This window comes from Xyrauchen texanus, chromosome 27 (assembly GCF_025860055.1).
Source record: "Xyrauchen texanus isolate HMW12.3.18 chromosome 27, RBS_HiC_50CHRs, whole genome shotgun sequence".
In the NCBI taxonomy this organism is placed as follows: domain Eukaryota; kingdom Metazoa; phylum Chordata; class Actinopteri; order Cypriniformes; family Catostomidae; genus Xyrauchen; species Xyrauchen texanus.
In genome coordinates this window covers 39,215,609-39,237,535 of record NC_068302.1, presented here as the reverse complement: position 1 = coordinate 39,237,535, position 21,927 = coordinate 39,215,609, and the positions used below count along the sequence as shown (strand labels likewise).

The following is a 21,927-nucleotide window of genomic DNA, read 5'->3' as shown; positions in this document are numbered from 1 at the left end:
CATGGTATAAATATGGGGGGTTGTACTTGCTCGTTTTGATTATTGGGGGAGGGGGAAGGGGGTTACCTACCCCCATCCCCCCCAGAAACGACGCCCCTGTGTCCCTCCAAATATTTAGATTAGCAGTCGATCAATGGGTTTCTCAAACCAATCTTGAATATTTGCACTGTTGTTATTGTATAAACCTTATAAGGCACAGTCCTGACATTAACCATCACATATTTGTGAAGATGAGTGCCGAGTGAAAACATGTTTGCTCTCCACGTCCATGAGCAGGTCCAGAGTTTGGATAGCCTCAGTGTGAAGGTGTCCCATGCACGCTGTCTGTCTGTACAGTGGATAAACTGAAAACATGAGAGAGACCTTCCAACAACAACCTACATGATGGGGTCTGCTTTGGAAAGGCTTGAATAACAATCGGCCACACACACACACACACACACACACACACACACACACACAAGGAGAGAGAGAGACAGAGAGAGAGAGAGATCTGATTCCTCTCTGGCTTGGCTTGGCATGCTCTTGTCATTTCTTATGTTACAGAACATCAATCATATGGCTGAGTCTGTGCCCTTGCACTGGCCGAGGCTGATTTAAACAAACATTAGCAGGGAATGCAATTACACAGTCCGAGAAGCGCGATCGCGTGCGACGCGACGCGTCAGAATTGGAACGCGTTTACAGTGCATAGGCAGCTTATTGTAATATTACATTGTAACGGGGGCGTACGCGGGAGTCTAGAACGCGTTTTGACGCGTCGCAAGCAGTTTAGATGGAGTGTAACCTATACACAATGCGTCTGGAACGCGCGTTTAAATACGACGCGTTGACTGTCACCTGTCATAACGATTTATAAAATGATTTCTCACGTAGGCTAAATAAGAACAATAGCTATATTTACCGCTAAGAGATGTTTCATGTTAACCATTATACAAAATACAAATAAAAAAGTAGTTTTAAAATAAAGTCGAATCTTCTTTACATCTTAATATACATTGGTTTGAAACAACTTCTTGCATTAGTGAATTGTAATTTCCACGCTAAGACTATATACACAATATGCAAGATATGGCAGGTTCACTAAAATGAATCTTTAGCATTTCCAGAATAACTGTTAACTGTTTATTTTGCATCTTAAGTCACTTTAAAGCTAATGTATATTAAGATAACACCATCTATATGCAAGATAACACATTCATTACCGGACTCATTTCAAGTAAATGCATGCATAAATCAAGTTGACCTTTTATAACACGAATAGTTCCTATGAACAACACACCATATATATATATATATATATATATATATATATATATATATATATATATATATATATATATATATGGGTTTATATGATAAACTCGCTAATAAATAAACTTTATAGTTTCTATTTTTTTAAAAATAGAAACGCTGTTGGCGCGACGCTAACACGAATAAACACGAATAAAGTCAATAAGCAATAGCTAGATAAATACAAATGAACATAAAGCTCTATTATATACGATATGTTTAATTGACAAAGTCTGAGATGAATCGCAAGCCGACACTTTACAGTAAATAGCGAGTCTCGCGCGTCACCGTTTCGCATTTCTATTAGAATAAAACACATTACGCTGATAAAAAGTTAAAATCCACAGACACGCCGAGGCATTAAAAGTTTCCGTTTTCGACAAACCTCGCGTTAGAAGTGTTAAAATAACCTGAAATGCGACGTTGAAGCGCGTTAGTGTGCGCGATGGTGCCGCCGCTGCTCTCGCGCGCTCCTGATCAATGATTGAACCGAACAAAAGCCAGAAGAGGATCAATTACTAATAACTATCAATGCAACACCACCATCCAGTCCCTGTAAAGTCATCCAAAGCGAAAATACGCAAAATGCATGATGCGATATCACGTATATGATCGCGTCGTGTAAAAAAGGTGAGAAAAAGGACCAACCTGAAGCCGCCGGAGATCAAATTTCTTCCAATATTGAAACATCGATCCCACATCGGCGGCCATCTTGAGCACAATATCCAAGAGCGGCTACAATAAATATATGGGCTGGATTCCCCCCGTTAAACAGCGTTGACGATTACACTCCACATGGAGAAAAAAAAAATGTTGGGAAAATAACAGTTAAGGAAAACTAGATGGGATGCGCAGCGCGCGAGAGCCGGTGCATGTGATATGAAAAGAATATAGATGCATTAGTGGAGCTCCAGGGATTAACTGGCCAATTTGCACTTGATTTGGGGTTTGGTAAAGTTATCAATACTGACGTAAAGGGTTGATAAATATCGTCTGGGAAAGGGAAGGAGAACAACGGAATCATTAACCAATGCGCATCGCCATATGTATGATGCGGTGAAATTATTATTCGAGTTTGCTCCTTACATATCATTAATATACTGAGCTTTGCAACTTGCAACGCAAATGCATTAAAAGGCACATTTTTATAAAAGAAACAATGAACTAATAAGGTGAACCTTTTAATGTCTGGAGTAAAAAATAAAAAAATACAAGATTTTAATTATGAATTTAGATATGAATTAAGTCTAAAAATACATTTATTTATTTATTTATTTTTTTCAAAAACAGGGTATGACCAAATTAAAAACGTTTCAGTGCTTTTTCAACAATCTCATACTGGAATATTCAAACAGTAATAATACAATATATTACAAAAACAAGCTAGATCTCCTTATTAGAGGTTATATTAGTCAAATAAAAAATTTACACAAGCTTGCAAAAACAGTGCAAGTTTTGTTAATGCAGTTAGTTCAGACAGCACATACCTGATATATGCACCACACAGCAATGTGTAGAATTTTAATAGATCCTATATTAGCTATTTATCTAGAACAGTAAGTGGATGTTAATGTGGGCAAATGCAAGGGGATCAGTCTTACAAAATCTCCTCTGTAGCATTTGGAGGCACCAATTGTCAACAATAGAATTCTTTCCCTTCCTGGAAAGAAAATGTTACAAATGTTACAGTTGGATTGTCTAATCAATCCATGCTTTTGTAATTCTGAATGGACAGTTCTGTTTAAAAGTTAACACATGCTCCCTCTTGTGGAACATGGTGTTTGTTTCAACTGGACCGGGCTGGTCACCAAAAAGCCTTTTACATCTAGGACTATATTCTGACATTAGTGCATGCAGGGCCGTAGCTAGTGGGGTGAAAGTTGGTAATGATCCTAGGGTCCCAAAGGTCCATGGGGGCCCACGACAAATTAAAAACTGCAGTTTTAAATAGGTAAATGGCCCAGAGCAATATACAGTCAGGGGACCCAGAAATCTTTGCCACGACCCTGTGCATGTATTTAAAAGTCACTATATTTGAATTGTAACCTGCACTTTTATTACTAGTATAATATTAATGGATATATCCATAACCAAGGGTGTAGTTTCCAAACGGGATGAGAGACGCTTCTAGGTAAACTTTGTTTAGATTATTAGGCAAGTTTTTGTGGAATGGGTTTATTTTCCTGTTTAGAAAAAACAGCCTGATTTATGTATCTGAAACACTCCCGATTAAAGATATCAGAATAACGTTGTCTCAAAATGAGACCGTTTAAGAGGTTAACTGCTCCAGTAGCTTGTGGACTACAAGCAATTACTAAGCGAGCACATCTGTCATTCTTCTCTTCGCTATTAAAACCAAATGCAAGTCTATTTTTAAGTAGAAATGGATTTGCACATTGTAAGCCACCTACGGGGAGTATAAAAGGTGCTTATTAAAAGTTTCTGTTTTATTGCTTTTTATTTATTGCTTCGGGGGGGAAAGACTGCATCGGTCTTAGAAGAATGGAATCATATATCTTGTTTTGATTTGGCAGACTGTTACATTTGAAATTTAAATCAGTTCTGATATACAAGCACGATGCAACACTTATTACTTTTGTTCAAATCTAAATATTAAAAATTTTTAAGAGTGCAAAAACACAACATGCTAGATTTTTCCCGTAACTGTATGCATCTTTGTGGACAGTGGTGCGGGCAACAAGGTTTTTGTGGAATGTTGTATTTTGGAGGTACAATCTAATAATATTAATGACGTAAAATAAAAATAAATGTTATAAGGCAGCTGTTTCTTTTCATAAAAAGGTGATAGAACTCATTTAATGAGGGTGCAGTTGCACGTTTGGATTGACGATGTAAATGCACTGGCTTAAATACACATGAATGTTTGACTATGCTTGGAAAGTCATTCCAGGAATATTGGTGAGAGCTGCTGAACTCTGATACATTGATTGATTCTGGAGTGCAAAAGGCCTTAAAATGGAAGCGTGTTGAGACAGCCATCAGGTGGCTGGAACGTTTCATTCAGCGCAAGAAGTTTCATTTTATTACTACAGAAAAGGTCACTTAGTTGCGAGCAGGTGTCAGGACATTTTATCTGTCATTTGGGTTTTGTTAACTTGCACAATGAAAAGTAAGAGACAACCCCCCAGAGAGAAACCAATGGAAAGATCTTCAAAATGCAATTTATTTAAAAAAATACTTTTTTTCATGAACAGAGAATATTCTTGGGATTTCCGTTTTAAAGTCAATGTTTTACAAGTCTTTCTGTGTCATACATACATTGGCCCCAGAAAGTATTTGAACGCTTCAGTCACATTTAAAAATGTCTGAACATCGTTGCATTAGCAATTCCTACGACTTTCACTACAGCCAATGACGTCGCTGGACATCGTTTCCATCTAATACGCGACAATTACTTGCTTCTGTTACACACAACAGCTTCATATCATGTTTACACACTCTACTGATTGGTTAAGTTTAGATAAGGGGTTTGGGTAAGGGCTTAGGAAATTATTAAGTATATCCTTAAAGCCTCGTGCGCAGAACTCACACTTCCGCATTAGACATCATTAGGAATTTGCACGTGATGAAGTTGTATGAGTTTATGCGAACAACATCGTGGGAGTTCAAATGAAAAGCCAACTCATAAATGATGTATGACTTTTCATAAGATCGGGTTGTGTTCGGGAAATGCTGGTTTTCTTAAAGAGACAGTACCAGTTTTTAACACGTTCAACAAATCAATGAAAATACCTGTAAAAAGTACAAATTATGCAATTAAACAAAAAATATGTAACAAAGTCATACAAGTTTATGCGAACAACATTGCACGAGTCCATACAAAAAAGCCAACTCATAAATTATGTACGACTTTTCATGAGATCGGGTTGTGTTCAGGAAATGCTGGTTTTCTTAAAGAGACAGTACCAGTTTTTAACACGTTCTACAAATCAATGAAAATACCTGTAAAAAGTACAAATTATGGAAACAAATTCTAACAAGTTTATGCGAACAACATCGCACGAGTCCATACGAAAAAGCCAACTCATAAATTATGTACGACTTTTCATGAGATCAGGTTATGTTCGGGAAATGCTGGTTTTCTTAAAGAGACAGTACCGGTTTTAAGACATGTTCAACAAATCAATGAAAATACCTGTAAAAAGTAAAAATTATGCATTTAAACAAAAAATATGTAACAAAGTCGTACAAGTTTATGCGAACAACATCGTGCGAGACCATATGAAAAAAACAACTCGTAAATTATGTACGAAGTTCACCCAAATATTAAAACACTCTCATCATTTATTCATCTCCAACGGTCGTATGCGCATTCACAAGAGGGTCGAATTCACGCTGCCTCTTGCGTGACGCAAGCTGAGATATTTAAAAAAAAATCTTTGTTTGTGTTCTGGTGAAGAAAGAAAGTCATACACATCTGGGATGGCATGAGGGTGAGTAAATGATGAAAGAATTTTCATTTTTGGGCGAACTGTCCCTTTAAGTGCCCAAATACTTTATGGGGCGACTGCATAACACTAAGGTCTCTAAAAGGCATCGTGAATATCCAACCATTGAGCTTCTATTCCATTTATATCTCTTTGAATAGAATAAAATGCACCTACAGAGACTGAGAAACACAGATTTAAACAAATGCAGCTGTCAATCAAATTAGCAGTCACGTTCTATGGTTCAGGAAAGTTCTAGCTGCATTTAAACAGCTGTCTGCCCTATTGTGTGTTAAAGCCCGTTGGCTGATCTATTAAACCCTTTTGATCAGGATTCTTATAATAACTTCTGATGTCTACAACTGGCAACCTGGTTAAGCAGCATGGCAAATGTATTTATAGACAGACAGAGGTGGGGAATGAGGTTATATATAAATATATATAAATATATATATATATATATACAGTAAATAAATCAGCATTTCAGCCCTTAAGTCTGATATCACTTCTTCTTTGGAATTCAAAGGTTCGGAGTTATGGTGAGTTTCTGTTTACATTTATTCAGCCTTTCTTATCAGCAAACTTTTAAAGGAATATTCCGGGTTCAATACAAGTTATGCATTTGTGGAATAATTTGACTACCACAAAAACAATATTTTGTCTTTAAAAAAATAAATAAAATCTGTGTTCCAGTGAGGCACTTACAATGGCAGTGAATGGGGGTTAATCTGTGAATGTTAAAATAATCACCGTTTCAAAAGTATAGCCACAAGATGTAAACAATATGTGTGTTAACATGATTTTAATGTGAAATAATCTTTTTTTGTGTACAGTTATTTCCAATGCAACTTTTTTGCCATGATGATATAACGCCTGAAACCCTAAAACAACCATAAAAATGACGATTTAAATAGCTTTGTAGCTCAAATAATTCACAAGTTTTAACAGAAACAAATATGTAAGTTCTTATATAAAATTATAAGCTTCACATTTCTTTAAATCCTCCAAGAAGTCGTAAGTGCCTCATCATCACCTTGATTTTTGCTTTTGTTTATTTGTTTTGTTTAGGGACCAGTCAAACATGATTTGTTAACACTTTACAATAAGGATACATTCGTTAATATTAGTTAATGCATGAGGTATTATGAACTAACAATTAGCAAAACTGTATATTTTCTACATAATTTGAAAAATGTGTTAATACATGATGATATTAACATTAAGATTATTAAACGCTAAATCATTATTGTTCATTGTTAAAGTTAACTACACTGCCTGCCCAATTATTAGGCAAACTGTATTCCTCCGGATTAATTGTATTATTGACACAATGCTCTCTGTCAGTCCAAAATGTTATTGAACCTCAAACCTGAATGTTTAACAAAGCTAAAGTGAATTTAGTCTTTCTCAGGGGAATATATAAGTGTGCACAGTTACTAGGCAACTAAATTACAAAAATAATTTCTCCCAAATCAACTGTTTATTCTCAATTTTTAGAGTAAGCGCAACAAATAAGTAGCACAAAATGACAATTAAATAACATTTTTGGCCTTTCAAAAATAACCAATATAGCCACCCCTCTTTTCAATAACTGACAGGGGTCTTCCATCCATGGAGTCTGTCAACTTTCGCAACCACAGCCTCCCAAATGCTGTTCAAAGAGGTGTATTGTCTTCTCAAACGTGGGATTTACAGTTAGGGAAGGACCCACAAGTACTCAATAGGATTTAAGTCAGGTGAGGAAGGGGGCCAAGTCATTATTTGGGCATCTTTGAGGCCCTTACTGGCTAGCCAAGCAGTGGAGTACTTGGATGCATGTGATGTAGCATTGTCCCGTATGAAGATGATGACCTTCTTAAATGCTGAGGACTTCTTCCTGTACCACTGCTTGAAGAAAGTACTTTCCAGAAACTGGCAGTAGGTTTGAGAGTTGAGTTTCAGTCCATCTTCAACTCGAAAAGGTCCAACTACCTCATCCTTAATGATAGCAGCCCATAACAGTACCCCTCCTCCACCTTGCTGGCACCTGACTCGAAGTGGTGCCCTGTGCCCATTAGTGATCCAGCCACGGGCCCATCCATCTGGTCCATCAAGAGTCGCTCTCATTTCATCTGTCCGTAAGACTTTTCTTTGCCCAATCTTGACTTTGCTTCAGCTTGTGAATATATTCAGTGCTGGTCATGTTTGGCCTTCTTGACCTTGTCCCTCAGCACCTTGTACTTCTGGACACTCCAGGTAAATTCGCCTTTTCGTCCCCATGCGTTCCAGTTGAGTATTCGCAACAAAACGTTTGATTGTCTGGTGGTCACGCCTCAATAGTTTAGCTATTTCAAGAGTGTTGCATCCATCTAAAATAATAAAAATAAATTGATCAATTGTCACACATTATACATACACATGGTGAAATTATTTATTTTTCACATATCCCAGCTAAGCTGGGGTCAGAGTGCAGAGTCAGCCATGATACAGCGCCCCTGGAGCAGATAGGTTCAAGGGCCTTGCTCAAGGGCCCAACAGTGGCCCTTGGTGGTGTTGGGGCTTGAACCCCTGACCTTCTGGTCAGTAACCCAGAGCCTTAACTGCTGAGCCACCACTGCCCTGTAAGTTTTTCACATATCCTAGCTAAGCTAGGGTCACAGTGCAGGGTCAGCCATGAAACGGCGCCCCTGGAGCAGATAGGGTCAAGGGCCTTGCCCAAGGGCCCAACAGTGGAATCTTGGAGGTGCTAGGTCTTGAACCACCAACCTACTGATCAGTAACCCATAGCCTTAACCGCTGAACCACCACTGCCCTATATACCTTTATCTAAAAGGCCATTTGACTGAAAATGGTTGAATCCAATAAGCATTCACGTTTATAGGCGTTGAAGTTGGAAAATGTGCATGGAAATAATGTCAAGTTCAAAATCAGTGAAATGTGTATAACTAATATTAAAACATGGAAACTTATTGTAAAGCGTTACTAATTATTTGCACACAATTGCTATCGATTGAGCTTAAGTATTGAACCGGGAATATTACTTTAAGTCACTATTATCTAGTTGTTTTATCAGTCATTGAGATGAACGTGTGATCAAGGCCTCAAATTGAAAACATGTATGTAAATGAGTTTGTTTGAGTTTGTAATTGAAGTTTAAGTCTGTTAAACAGTCATCAGTGTCACTTATGTCTGCCTGAGTCATCCACTGCCTCTGGTTCCTTAGAAAAAGACCTTGGAAATCACAGGTATGTCTCGAGTCCTTGAGTTTCAGAAGAGATATCAACAGTGTCTTTAAACTGTGTTTACAGCCCCCCAAAGTCTGTAATCAATAGCCAGAGATCTCATTATAAACTCAAACATTTCTCAATAAATTCTCCCAAGAGCAAATGATCGGAGCTATGAAAGAGCAGTCTTTTTAGGTGACTCATTGATTGCAACAACAAAAAACAACCAAAAATACTCCCGTAAAAACTGCAATATGTTTCATAGCTCATCTTTGTGCTCATCGACTTCACAAACGTTCAAATGTAATCCGGACAGAAGGCCGATACGCAGCTGTCGACGCTGCCACGGAAACGGCCTGTGATGTCATCGAGCAGAAATGCATTTCGCAATGTTTTCCAAATCCTGTGGCAGGAATGTAAATAGTGGCGATTAATCCCCGTCTCTGTGGGATTACCTATCAACAGGCTCAAAGAGGAGACTGTCAACACTCAGCACCAGTGTGTAATCCCACATCTGATCCACTGGTGGAGTTCTCTCTTTCCAAGCTAATTATACATCCTGCAGGGCCACGCAAACATTTCTATTCTCACGCACTCGCTCAGAGAAACGTTTCAATGCTCGGAGGCTTTCACAGCTAAGGAGACTTCTCAGTTAAGCTTTATATGTCTCCATGTCTCTGTTTGTTCCTCTAAATATAGGACATCTAAGTACAGTATAGGCCCAGGAAGGCACTAAGTCACCTTTTATTTCATCTTGTGGTTCAGTGCTTATGTACGGCACATGCTGACTTCTCATTTGTGCTTTTCTGTCCTGTGGGCATCCTTGTGAATGTAGTCATGCAAAATGCCTGTTTATTTAACCAGTCACAACTATTTTGTTTATAAAGGCACCCAAAAAAGCAAAGAAGCGGGCAGATGGAGCCAATTCCAATGTCTTCTCCATGTTTGAGCAAGCACAAATCCAGGAGTTCAAAGAGGTACAAACACGGCACTTGTTCGATGTTAATTGCTATGACAATGTTCTTTATCACCACTGTTTCACTGTGATGTTGAGCATCTACTACAGCGAGATTCCCGTATGTGACTTCAGTATGTCAGTGTTTATCATCGCTGGTAAATAATTCAGAATCTGTCAGTAACGATTAGCACAGTGGAGTGAATTAAACACACTCACACATATAGACACTCAAACGTTCTGTCAAGCTGCTGAAAGTTGCACGGAAAATGCAGCAGGACAGACACGCTCTTTGGTCTCAAAGCAGCTGTGAAAAGATCACAACAAACAGGATAAGTTTGATGCTGATCCAAGATGGCAGTGATGAGAAGGTGCAGACACATACAACTATCTCTCTCTCTCTCTCTCTCGCTCTTTCTCTCTCTTGCTCGCTCTCTCTCTCTCTCTCTCTTCTCTCTCTCCCTCTTCTCTCTCTTTCTCTCTCTCGCTCTTCTCTCTTTCTTTCTCTCGCTCCCTCTTTCTCTCTCTCTCTCTCTCTCTCTCTCTCTCTTGCTCTCTTTTTCTCTCTCTCGCTCTCTATCTCTCTCTCTCTCGCTCTCTCTTTCTCTCTCTTGCTCTGTTCTCGCATGTATCACAAACAGACACAAAGACATTAAGTAAAGCACAATTACAGGAACAATAAATATACAAAAAGGAAGAGAGTTTTGCAAAACGTACCATGTTGGGGAGTTTGGTGAGATCTGACACTTTTTACAATAATTAAGAAATAAACTCAGCAAATAAAGAAAGGTCCCTGTTTCGGGACTGTGGCAGGGTGGAGGGCGGGACCTGGTGTGTAGGATCATGACCCGGCCCCGCCCTCCACCCTGCCACAGGGACACTGTATTTTTAAGATAATTTTGTAAAAATCCAAATAACTTTACAGATCTTTTTTGTAAAGGGTTTAAACAATGTTTTCATGCTTGTTCAATGACCCATAAACAATTAATGAACATGCACTTGTGGAACGGTCGTTAAGACACCAACAGCTTACAGACGGCAATTAAGGTCACAGTTATAAAAACTTAGGACACTAAAGAGACCTTTCTACTGACTATTCAAAACACCAAAAATAAGATGCCCAGGGTCCCTGCTCATCTGCGTGAACATGCCTTAGGCATGCTGCATGGAGGCATGAGGACTGCAGATGTGGCCAGGGCAATAAATTGCAATGTCCGTACTTTGAGATGCCTGAGGCAGACCACGTGTAACATCACCTGCACAGGATCGGTACATCTCAATATTACACCTGCGGGACAGGTACAGGATGGCAACAACAACTGCCCGAGTTACACCAGGAGTGCACAATCCCTCCATCAGTGCTCAGACTGACCGCAATAGGCTGAGAGTGGCTGGACTGAGGGCTTGCAGGCGTGTTGTAAGGCAGGTCCTTACCAGACATCACCGGCCATACCGGTCACCTATGGGCACAAACCCACCTTCGCTGGACCAGACAGGACTGGCAAAAATTGCTCTTCACTGACGAGTCGCGGTTTTGTCTCACCAGGGGTGATGGTCGGTAAAGAAGTAATGAGTGTTACACCGAGGCCTGTACACTGGAGCAGGATCGATTTGGAGGTGGAGGGTCCATCATGGTCTGGGACGGTGTTTCACAGCATCATCGGACTGAGCTTGTTGTCATTGCAGGCAATCTCAACGCTGTGCGTTGCAGGGAGGACTTCCTCCTCCCCATTGTGGTACCCTTCCTGCAGGCTCATCCTGACATGACCCTCCAGCATGACGATGCCACCAGCCATACTGCTCGTTCTGTGCGGGACTTCCTGCAAGACAGGAATATCAGTGTTCTGCCATGGCCATAAAGAGCCCGGATCTCAATCCCATTGAGCAGGTCTGTGACCTGTTGGATCGGAGGGTGAGGGCTAGGGATGTACCATTCCCCCCAGAAATGTCCGGGAACTTGCAAGTGCCTTGGTGGAAGAGTGGGGTAACATCTCACAGCAAGAACTGGCAAATCTGGTGCAGTCCATGAGGAGGAGATGCACTGCAGTACTTAATGCAGCTGGTGACCACACCAGATACTGACTGTTACTTTTGACCATTACCCCCTTTGTTCTGGGACACATCATTCCATTTCTGTTAGTTAAATGTCTGTGAAACTTGATCGGTTTATGTCAAAGTTGTTGAATCTGTTTGATGTTCAAAGAAATATTTCCATATGTTAAGTTGCTGAAAATAACAGCAGCTGAAAGTGAGAGGTCGTTTCTTTTTTTGCTGAGTTTAGTTCACTCACAAATGACAATTCTGTCATTATATACTCAACCTCTTTCGTTCCAAACCTGAATGGCTTTTTTTCCTCCGCTTTTCACCCTTGCATCTATATTTTCCAGTATAATGAAATTGAATGGTGACTGATGCTAACATTCTGCCTAACATCTAATTCAGTGTTCCACGGAGGACATATAGGAGGGTTTGGAACAACATGAGGGTGAGTAAATAGTGATGGAAATTAGATATAGTTTGTGTGAACTATCTCTTTAAGGAAAACTGTACTAACATTTTACCAGTCCATACATGCACTATGTTCTCTCTCTTTTCATCTGTCTCAGGCTTTCACTATTATGGATCAGAACAGAAACGGATTCATTGACAAGAATGACCTGAGGGATACATTTGCAGCTCTAGGTGGGCTGTAATAAGTTCTGCTATCTGACGCTGTACTTTTGCATGGTGCTTAAACTATCTTACTAACAGCTTGTGTGACCTCTGACCTCTTTGCCTCCACAGGCCGCCTAAATGTCAAACAAGAGGAGATTGATGAGATGCTGAAGGAGGCACCAGGACCCATAAACTTCACCGTCTTTCTCACCATGTTTGGAGAGAAGCTAAAAGGTGAATAACAGAGTAACTACAAGATGTGCATTTGAAAAAAAAAAGTCAAAAATGTCCTATAAGAACTTGAATTTATTCAGCAGGCATATATCTTATATATAGACATCTAAAATACACATCGTTTCAAAAGTATAGCACCAAGATGTAAACATAGCACATGCTAACATGAGTTTAGAGTGATCAAATCGCTTGTAAATTATATTCATGTTACAAATTCATTGTAATTACAACGAAACCCTGTATTCCCTGTATAGAGCGCAACAGTCTGGCTCTGGAAGTAAAAATGCCTTTCATTTCTTCAATTGACAAGTTGATTTTCAATAATAACTTATAAACTTTTAAACAGAGATAATTTAGCAGAGATGGTCCACTTCTATTAAAATGATTGGGAGAAATTGGAACACCCAAACAAGAAGCTCTAGCGCCCAACTGTCAATGGATGTATAAAGGAAGTCCCGCCTTATAGGTAATAGAGCCAATCACCTTTTAGATACAGACATCACCTGTCAATCAACTCTAGAAAGTGCAGGCACATTAGCTATATAAGCTGGGAAGATTGCGTTCACGTGCAGCAATGACAGCTTTGCAGATCTTTGGCATTCTAGCGGTCAGTTTGTCCAGATACTCAGGTGACCTTTCACCCCACACTTCCTGTAGCACTTGCCATAGATGTGACTGTCTTGTCGGGCACTTCTCACACACCTTACAGTCTATGTGATCCCACAAATGCTCAATAGGGTTATGATCCGTAACACTCTTTTCCAATTATCTGTTGGCCAATGTCTGTGTTTCTTTGCCCACTCGAACATTTTCTTTTTGTTTTTCTGTTTCAAAAGTGTTTTTTCTTTGCAGTTCTTCCCATAAGTCCTCCTGAGTCTTCTCTTTACTGTTGTGCATGAAACTGGTGTTTAGCGGGTAGAATTCAATGAAGCTGTCAGCGGAGGACATGTTAGGCGTCTATTTCTCAAACTAGAGACTCTGATGTACTTCTCCTCTTGTTTAGTTGCACATCTGGTCTTCCACATCTCTTCTGTCCTTGTTAGAGCCAGTTGTGCTTTATCTTTAAAGACTTTAGTTACACCTTTGGATGAAATCTTCAGATTTATGGCAATTTCAAGCATCGTATCGCCTTAAAACAATGATTGTCTGATGAGTTTCTAGAAAAAGAAACTTTTTTTTGTTGACATTTTTGACCTAATATTGACCTTAAGACATGCCGGTCTATTGTATACTGTGGCAACTCAAAAACAAACACAAATACAACGTTAAGCTTCATTTAAAGAACCAAATATCTTTCAGCTGTGTTTGATATAACGGCAAGTGATTATCTAGATCCAAATTAGCATTTTAGCATGTTTACTCAAGGATAAGGTGTTGGAGTGATGCTGCTGTCTAGATTTGATCAAAAATGACTTTTATTAAATAGTGAGGGTGTTGTTTTTTACATCAGTAATGTCCCGACTATACTTTATGATCAGCTGAATGCCACTTTGGTGAATTAAAGTAGCAATTTCCTTCCGAAACAGCCAAATCTGCACATTATTCCAAACTTTTGGCCGCCAGTGGATATTTTTGTGTATATTGGAATATTTTGCAATAAATATAAACTCTATTATTTGTATACATCTGATAAAAAATATCAAATCAATAGTTTTATATATTTCCGTAGTTTATATTCAATTACATCATTCACAGTGCTTCATGGGATTGTAGTCTGTGCCCTCCTGAAAGACGTTGAGTTGCTACTTTTTTGCCTTAAAATAAAGTCTGTAATGTTGTGATTCACTTCAGAGCTGGTTGGTTTGGTGTCAGCTTCACAACTCTTTAATGGAGGATTTTATGTAAAGTCTATGGAAGCAATTAACGGGGAAAAATACTTCCGGAACCCAGACGGCTAAAAAAGCTTGCGGGCACTCTTTTGGATCTATCTTCACACAGAGAAGCTTTGTAGGCGATTTGATCACTGAAAAATCATGCATAATGTTTACACATTGTGGCTACACTTTTACAACAATGTGCATTTTGGCATTTATGGACCTGCCCAATTCACTTCCATTGTAAGTGCTGTTTTGTTTTTAAAAAAAGAGTCCAAATTATTTTTGTGGAGATCCAATATTATGCCACAAATGATGTTGATTAACCTACATTTTGAACATGGAAAATACCTTTAAACTTTGATGTGTAACTCTACACGGTTTGTTTCTATGAACATGAATAATACTTCAAATCATGCAGCTTTTTGAGAAGAGGTGTGTTATTACTTTTCTAATCAATCTGACTTAAGCCATAATACCAGGGCCAACATATCTCAGAGACTTGCGGGTGGTTGCCACCTTTCATTTTGTGCCAGTGCGTAACCCATCCATTAAATCATATGTTGTGTTCTTTAAAAGAAAGTTGTATTTGAATAATGTCATGCTGTCTTACAGAATCATTTTACCCTACTAGGAATCATAAATGTTATCTTGTATGAGCCTGTATGACAATTCCCATAAGGAATGGATACAAATGAAGCTAGAAATTCCATTTGGAATCCTGTACAGACTTCTTATTGCATTCCATCTGAATATTCTCAAACTCAGGTGCTGACGCAGAGGAAACCATCCTGAATGCCTTTAAAGTGTTCGATCCAGAAGGAAAGGGGACTTTAAAGAAGGAGTTGTGAGTGCAAGTTTTAGAAAAGTAACCAATTTAATAAAAAGCAACTGAACCTGTCTATGCCTTCTCTGTCTTAAGTTCTAAGTCAAGAAAAATAAGTTATTCAAATATCCAAATCAGACGTTTGTCTCTCCCCGCAGTCTGACACAGATGTTAACAACGCAAGCAGACAGATTTTCTCCAGAAGAGGTTTGATGTTTTTTTTTAGTTATCCGAGTGACGTTATATTAAGTGCATTTCTGTGTCCTTGATAGGAATCATCGTGTTGTACGACTGTATTATCTGTATTATACTGTATGTAAATAAAAGTATCTTTTCCCAGATGGAGCAGATGTTTAGTGCTTTCCCTCCAGATGCTACCGGAAATCTGGACTATAAGAACCTGGTCCACATCATCACACATGGAGAGGAGAAAGACTAAGACTGAAGAATCTTTCATCCACCAACTTAGATTTACACAAAATGTTTTTCTCAGAGCAGGGTCAGAAATGAATGGGACTCGAGGCAAAACTGGCACTGAAATTGACAAAAATGCCCCCAACATTCAAAATGTAGGGCTAAAAAATGCCCCAACATTCAAAATGTAGGGCTAAAAAATGCCCCAACATTAAAAATGTAGGGCCAAATAATGCCCCAACATTCAAAATGTAGGTCCAAAAAATGCCTCCAAAATTCAAAATGTAGGGCCAAAAAATGCCTCCAAAATTCAAAATGTAGGGCCAAAAAATGCCTAAAATATTCAAAACGTAAGGCCAAAAAATGCCCCCAACATTCAAAATGAAGGGCCAAAAAATGCCTAAAATATTCAAAACGTAAGGCCAAAAAATGCCTCCAAAATTCAAAATGTAGGGCCAAAAAATGCCTCCAAAATTCAAAATGTAGGGCCAAAAAATGCCTAAAATATTCAAAACGTAAGGCCAAAAAATGCCCCCAACATTCAAAATGAAGGGCCAAAAAATGCCTAAAATATTCAAAACGTAAGGCCAAAAAATGCCCCCAACATTCAAAATGAAGGGCCAAAAAATGCCTAAAATATTCAAAACGTAAGGCCAAAAAATGCCTCCAAAATTCAAAATGTAGGGCCAAAAAATGCCTCCAAAATTCAAAATGTAGGGCCAAAAAATGCCTAAAATATTCAAAACGTAAGGTCAAAAAATGCCCCCAACATTCAAAATGAAGGGCCAAAAAATGCCTAAAATATTCAAAACGTAAGGCCAAAAAATGCCCCCAACATTCAAAATGAAGGGCCAAAAAATGCCTCCAAAATTCAAAATGTAGGGCCAAAAAATGCCCCCAACATTCAAAATGAAGGGCCAAAAAATGCCCCCAACATTCAAAATTTAGGGCCAAAAAATGCCCCGAACATTCAAAATGTAGGGCCAAAAAATGCCCCCAACATTCAAAATGAAGGGCCAAAAAATGCCCCCAACATTCAAAATGAAGGGCCAAAAAATGCCCCCAACATTCAAAATGAAGGGCCAAAAAATACCCCCAACATTCAAAATGAAGGGCCAAAAAATGCCCCCAACATTCAAAATGAAGGGCCAAAAAATGACCCCAGCATTCAAAATGAAGATCCAAAAAATGTCCCCAACATTCAAAATGAAGGGCCAAAAAATTCCCCCAACATTCAAAATGAAGGGCCAAAAAATGCCCCCAACATTCAAAATGAAGTTCCAAAAAATGTCCCCAACATTCAAAATGAAGGGCCAAAAAATGCCCCCAACATTCAAAATGAAGGGCCAAAAAATGCCCCCAACATTCAAAATGAAGATCCAAAAATGTCCCAACATTCAAAATGAAGGCAAAAATGCCCCAACATTCAAAATGTAGGGCCCAAAAATGCCACCAACATTCACAATGAAGGGTCAAAAATGCCCCCAACATTCAAAATGAAGATCCAAAAATGTCCCCAACATTCAAAATGAAGGGTCAAAAATGCCCCCAACATTCAAAATGAAGGGTCAAAAAATGCCCCCAACATTCAAAATGAAGATCCAAAAAATGTCCCCAACATTCAAAATGAAGGGTCAAAAAATGTCCCCAACATTCACAATGAAGGGTCAAAAAATGCCCCCAACATTCAAAATGAAGATCCAAAAAATGTCCCCAACATTCAAAATGAAGGGTCAAAAAATGCCCCCAACATTCAAAATGAAGGGTCAAAAAATGCCCCCAACATTCAAAATGTAGGGCCCAAAAATGCCACCAACATTCACAATGAAGGGTCAAAAAATGCCCCCAACATTCAAAATGAAGATCCAAAAAATGTCCCCAACATTCAAAATGAAGGGTCAAAAAATGCCCCCAACATTCAAAATGAAGGGTCAAAAAATGCCCCCAACATTCAAAATGAAGATCCAAAAAATGTCCCCAACATTCAAAATGAAGGGTCAAAAAATGTCCCCAACATTCACAATGAAGGGTCAAAAAATGCCCCCAACATTCAAAATGAAGATCCAAAAAATGTCCCCAACATTCAAAATGAAGGGTCAAAAAATGCCCCCAACATTCAAAATGAAGGGTCAAAAAATGCCCCCAACATTCAAAATGGATACCATTTCCTCTTCCCTGAAGTAAGAACAAAACAATTATGCATTTCTTTTGGGATTTTATGCGGTGATCTTATTTACATGTACATTTCTAAATGTAACTATTCATTTGCATACACAAAAAAGCTAATTTTAATAATAATAATAATAATTCAGAACCTACAATTCTTGAGGTTGAAACATGATGAAATAACAAGAATGTGATGCAAATTGCTGCCATCTGGTGAACAAAATAACATGATAAATAACATGACTTGAAAAACATGTCATGCCAGTAACAGCCACTAGATGGCAGTAGACACATTGTTGTAACCTAATTTTATATTTTAACACAAGATATGCATTTTGATATGTATTTAAACATGATCAAACTATTATTTGTCAAAGTTTTGCATTTTAAAATTAATTTTAAGTGTCAGTTTTTGCAGTTAATGTCATTACGCTTGCAATCAAACCTGACCATGGTGTTACAAAGGAGGCACCATAAGTTTATGACAATGAACACCAAAGGTGTTGCTTTTGTTTTTACGACCACTTAGACTTATCAAATCAAGACCGATTTATTTATTTATTTATTTGTATGTTCGGATGCCAAACCGAAGAAAAGTCGCAGTCTTGTACTGCTCAGGTAAAGGAAACCATTTTTATTAAATTAGGAAAATATATTTCGGTCAAAAATGGCCGAACACCATAGGAGGTTTAATGGAAACGTTCTTTACTGACACTGTCTCAGATGTAGTTTGCATACAGTTTGTGATACAACAAATATGTTTGTTGTTCGTTATCGTCTTTTATTTCTAACACAGAATCAAACATTTAAACCAGTCTCAGCAGAAATGACCTTTTTCATAAATGGGCAATAATTGCCCCCTAGATTTGATTTTTCAGGCGTGTGTTTTTGTTTTCTACATTTATGAGGGCATTTTTTATATTCTAAACACACCAATATTATACTGTTTTTCTTTTATTCAGATACTCAGATCTCAATTAATTAACATAAATACACAGTCTGAAAAATTAGACTGAAAATAAACGTCTTCCCCGTAAGATTAAATCAACAATAAGTGACATTTTATATGTTCACTTTATTTCTAGGCTAAAAGTAGATTTATAAATAAATATATAAAAACAGAAACTTGTGCATTTTTTGCCCCCACAATTTTGAATTTCAAGCCATTTTTATTAAAAAAAAAATGTTTTTACTTTTGGGAGCATTTTTGCATTAATTTCTGACCCCGATTTAAACAAAATGCCTTTAATTTTAGGGTTTGTTTTGTGATTTAAATGTGGATTGAGGTATTTGTTGTCAAATTAAGAGTTTGCTCTTGTAAGAATATGATATAAAATCCCTAATAAAACACGCATGCACTAAAGTCTCATCATTTCTTATAATTTTGCTGTTACTTGTTAAGCATAATTTGAACTGAAATGACAGTGGCCCCAACAAGTATTTGAAGTCACTCCTAAAAATGTGAGAATGCCATTGCATTAGATAACAAAATAGCACACTTGTCAAGCAAAACCTTGAACAAAAATACGTTTTTAAGGTTTGAAATGATAAATATGATGGATATACTGTTCAAGTATAATGAAGGATGCATTCTAGTTGTCCAACTTTAGTGTAGCTTAAGTCTTTACTGCCATCTTCTGCCTCAGTCCTGAAGCTGATAGTTGTCTGTTAGCTCAGTCATTCTGCATATCAGTGAGAAATTGAGACTGAAACTTAAAATGTTGACAGGTCCATTTTTTGTCCTCAAATCTGTGAGTTGTGTCCCTCAGAAGGACAATATATGACAAGCTGTCTTTCATGTTAAAGCTGCTTTTAGAAAAGATAATGACGAAAATGAGAATGTGACGGACAGCTGTTTTAACCACATGCATGCTGATCCCAAGAGTTCACAGTCCTTTAAGCAGCAGGTTTGATGTTAACAGTGCTTCATTGCTTTGATGCATGTAGATAACAACACACTGGATGCCCCACAGATATCACTGATATCAATAGAGTGCTCCAATAAATAACATATGAATCAAATTGAGGATTTCTACAAATTAAGGGTAAATAAATTGAGACAAATTATGATATTTAAATTGACCGCCAGCAGTCAAAATTCAAAACACATTCTTTACAAAACTAATACAATAATTTAAACAGATGGTCAGAATTACATTGATGTTTTGTATTTATTTATTGTTATATAGTGTTTTTATTTTATTTATTAACTCTATTTCTGTAAATATTTGATTATTTGTATCACCTTATTTGATTTCTATCTTTCTTTTATTATTTAAATGTATTTATTTTTCCACTTAGAATAGTAAGAAAATAAATAAATAAATATATTTAAAAATTAATAATAAAACAAATATATATAAAACAAATATATATATATATATATATATATATATATATAACAAACATATATATATATATATATATATATATATATATATATATATATATATATATATATATATATATATATATATATATATATATATATTATTATTATTTTCTGTTACTATTTTTTCCTCTTTTCAAGTGTGTACTTATTTTCCGTTAATAATTGCTATTGTGGATATATTATTGAATTGTTTTTTTTTTTATTTATTTATGAGATGGCAACAACCATTTAGGGAGGCGGGATATTAATTATCTATTTTCCTTGTTAAACATGCAAAAGTCTATAAACATTCATTTCAAAATAAATCAAAATTACATTTATTTATATACACATTTATTATTATTCTATTCTATTGTATTGTTTCTGTTTCTTCCTCATTAATTTATTTCTGTATTTGTATTTCTTAAATTATTTATTGCGGTATTCTCTACTTACTCGTTTATTTATTTATTCATCCTATATGATAATGAGGAGGCGTGGCTTCCACATTCCGGCATTAGTTTTGAGCCCAGATGAAAAGAAACTAAATGTAAATAAATTGCTTCAAATAATTGTTTGTCCACGGTTGCCTCGGTGGTAGTTGTATAAATAGGAGAAAATTATAAGTAATAAATAAATGAAACTAAAAATAAATACAGAAATAAATGTTAATATTTTAATTTAATTTTAATTATTACAATTAAAGTATTATATATTCATTTTTATTTTTGTATATCTAAAACCATTTATTATATATCATATAAATTATGTATTTATTTTATAATTGTTTTATTTATTTTTCGCAGGTGTGGTCCTCTTTCTGTACTGCACCAGTATGTACACTAGGTGGCGACAAAACCCTTTAGAATTTATAAGCGTGAGCTCGTTTCATCCCATTCGACCATGAGAGTTCAGAATCGGTGTAGGAAAGCTTTAGTACACAATACAAAGCCAAGTATGTTTTATGTCAAGTTACTGATCCTGAACTTGTTCACGCATTTTTAATATGTGTAGTTCAGTGTTGAGAGCTACAACCCAGCAGACTCCAGCACGTGGTGAGAAATTAGTACACTGGATTTGAACCAGACCTTTGTAAGTTCATGTCCTGGAACATTGTCCTGATGTGACTGAAACCAAAAGCTGTTCCTGTGCAAAGCTGTTGCCACATGCAGGCTGATCCATTATCCCTCACAAAAAGGGCAACTTTGAAAACCTTCTGTAACTCCTTTGTTTGATGGCTTGTAGCATCCATCTTCATCTTGATCACATTCCAGAGGTTTTCAATGGGGTTCGGGTATTGAGATTGGGCTGGCCATGACAGGGTCTGGTGGCATTCACACCATGATTGACCTGACTGTGTGGCATGGAGCATTGTCCTGCTGGGAAAAAAAACAATCCTCCGAGTTGGGGAACATTGTCAGAGCAGAAGGAAGCAAGTTTACTTCCAGGATAACCTTGTACGTGGCTTGATTCATGCGTCCTTCACAAAGACGAATCTGCCCGATTCCAGCCTTGCTGAAGCACCCCGAGATCATCACCGATCCTCCA

General features: G+C 37.4%; 2 protein-coding genes across 2 annotated transcripts in view; one reads left to right on the top strand and one right to left on the bottom strand.

Moving 5' to 3' along the window:
- Positions 1 to 2,073, bottom strand: part of cux2b (cut-like homeobox 2b) — a 195,954-nt gene extending 193,881 nt beyond the window's left edge. Inside the window, exon 1 of the mRNA XM_052094874.1 lies at positions 1,942 to 2,073. Within this exon, the coding sequence (XP_051950834.1) occupies positions 1,942 to 2,004 (63 nt within the window). The 5' untranslated portion in view covers positions 2,005 to 2,073. The remainder of the gene's footprint in view (positions 1 to 1,941) is intronic.
- Positions 2,074 to 9,813: 7,740 nt separating this feature from the next.
- LOC127621345 (myosin regulatory light chain 2, ventricular/cardiac muscle isoform) lies at positions 9,814 to 15,867 on the top strand. Its single transcript, XM_052094908.1, has 6 exons — positions 9,814 to 9,921; positions 12,506 to 12,581; positions 12,684 to 12,788; positions 15,371 to 15,449; positions 15,587 to 15,635; positions 15,769 to 15,867. Exons 1-6 carry the CDS (start codon positions 9,886 to 9,888, stop codon positions 15,865 to 15,867), a joined length of 444 nt encoding a protein of 147 aa, XP_051950868.1. The 5' UTR covers positions 9,814 to 9,885.
- The last annotated feature ends 6,060 nt before the right edge of the window (positions 15,868 to 21,927 follow it).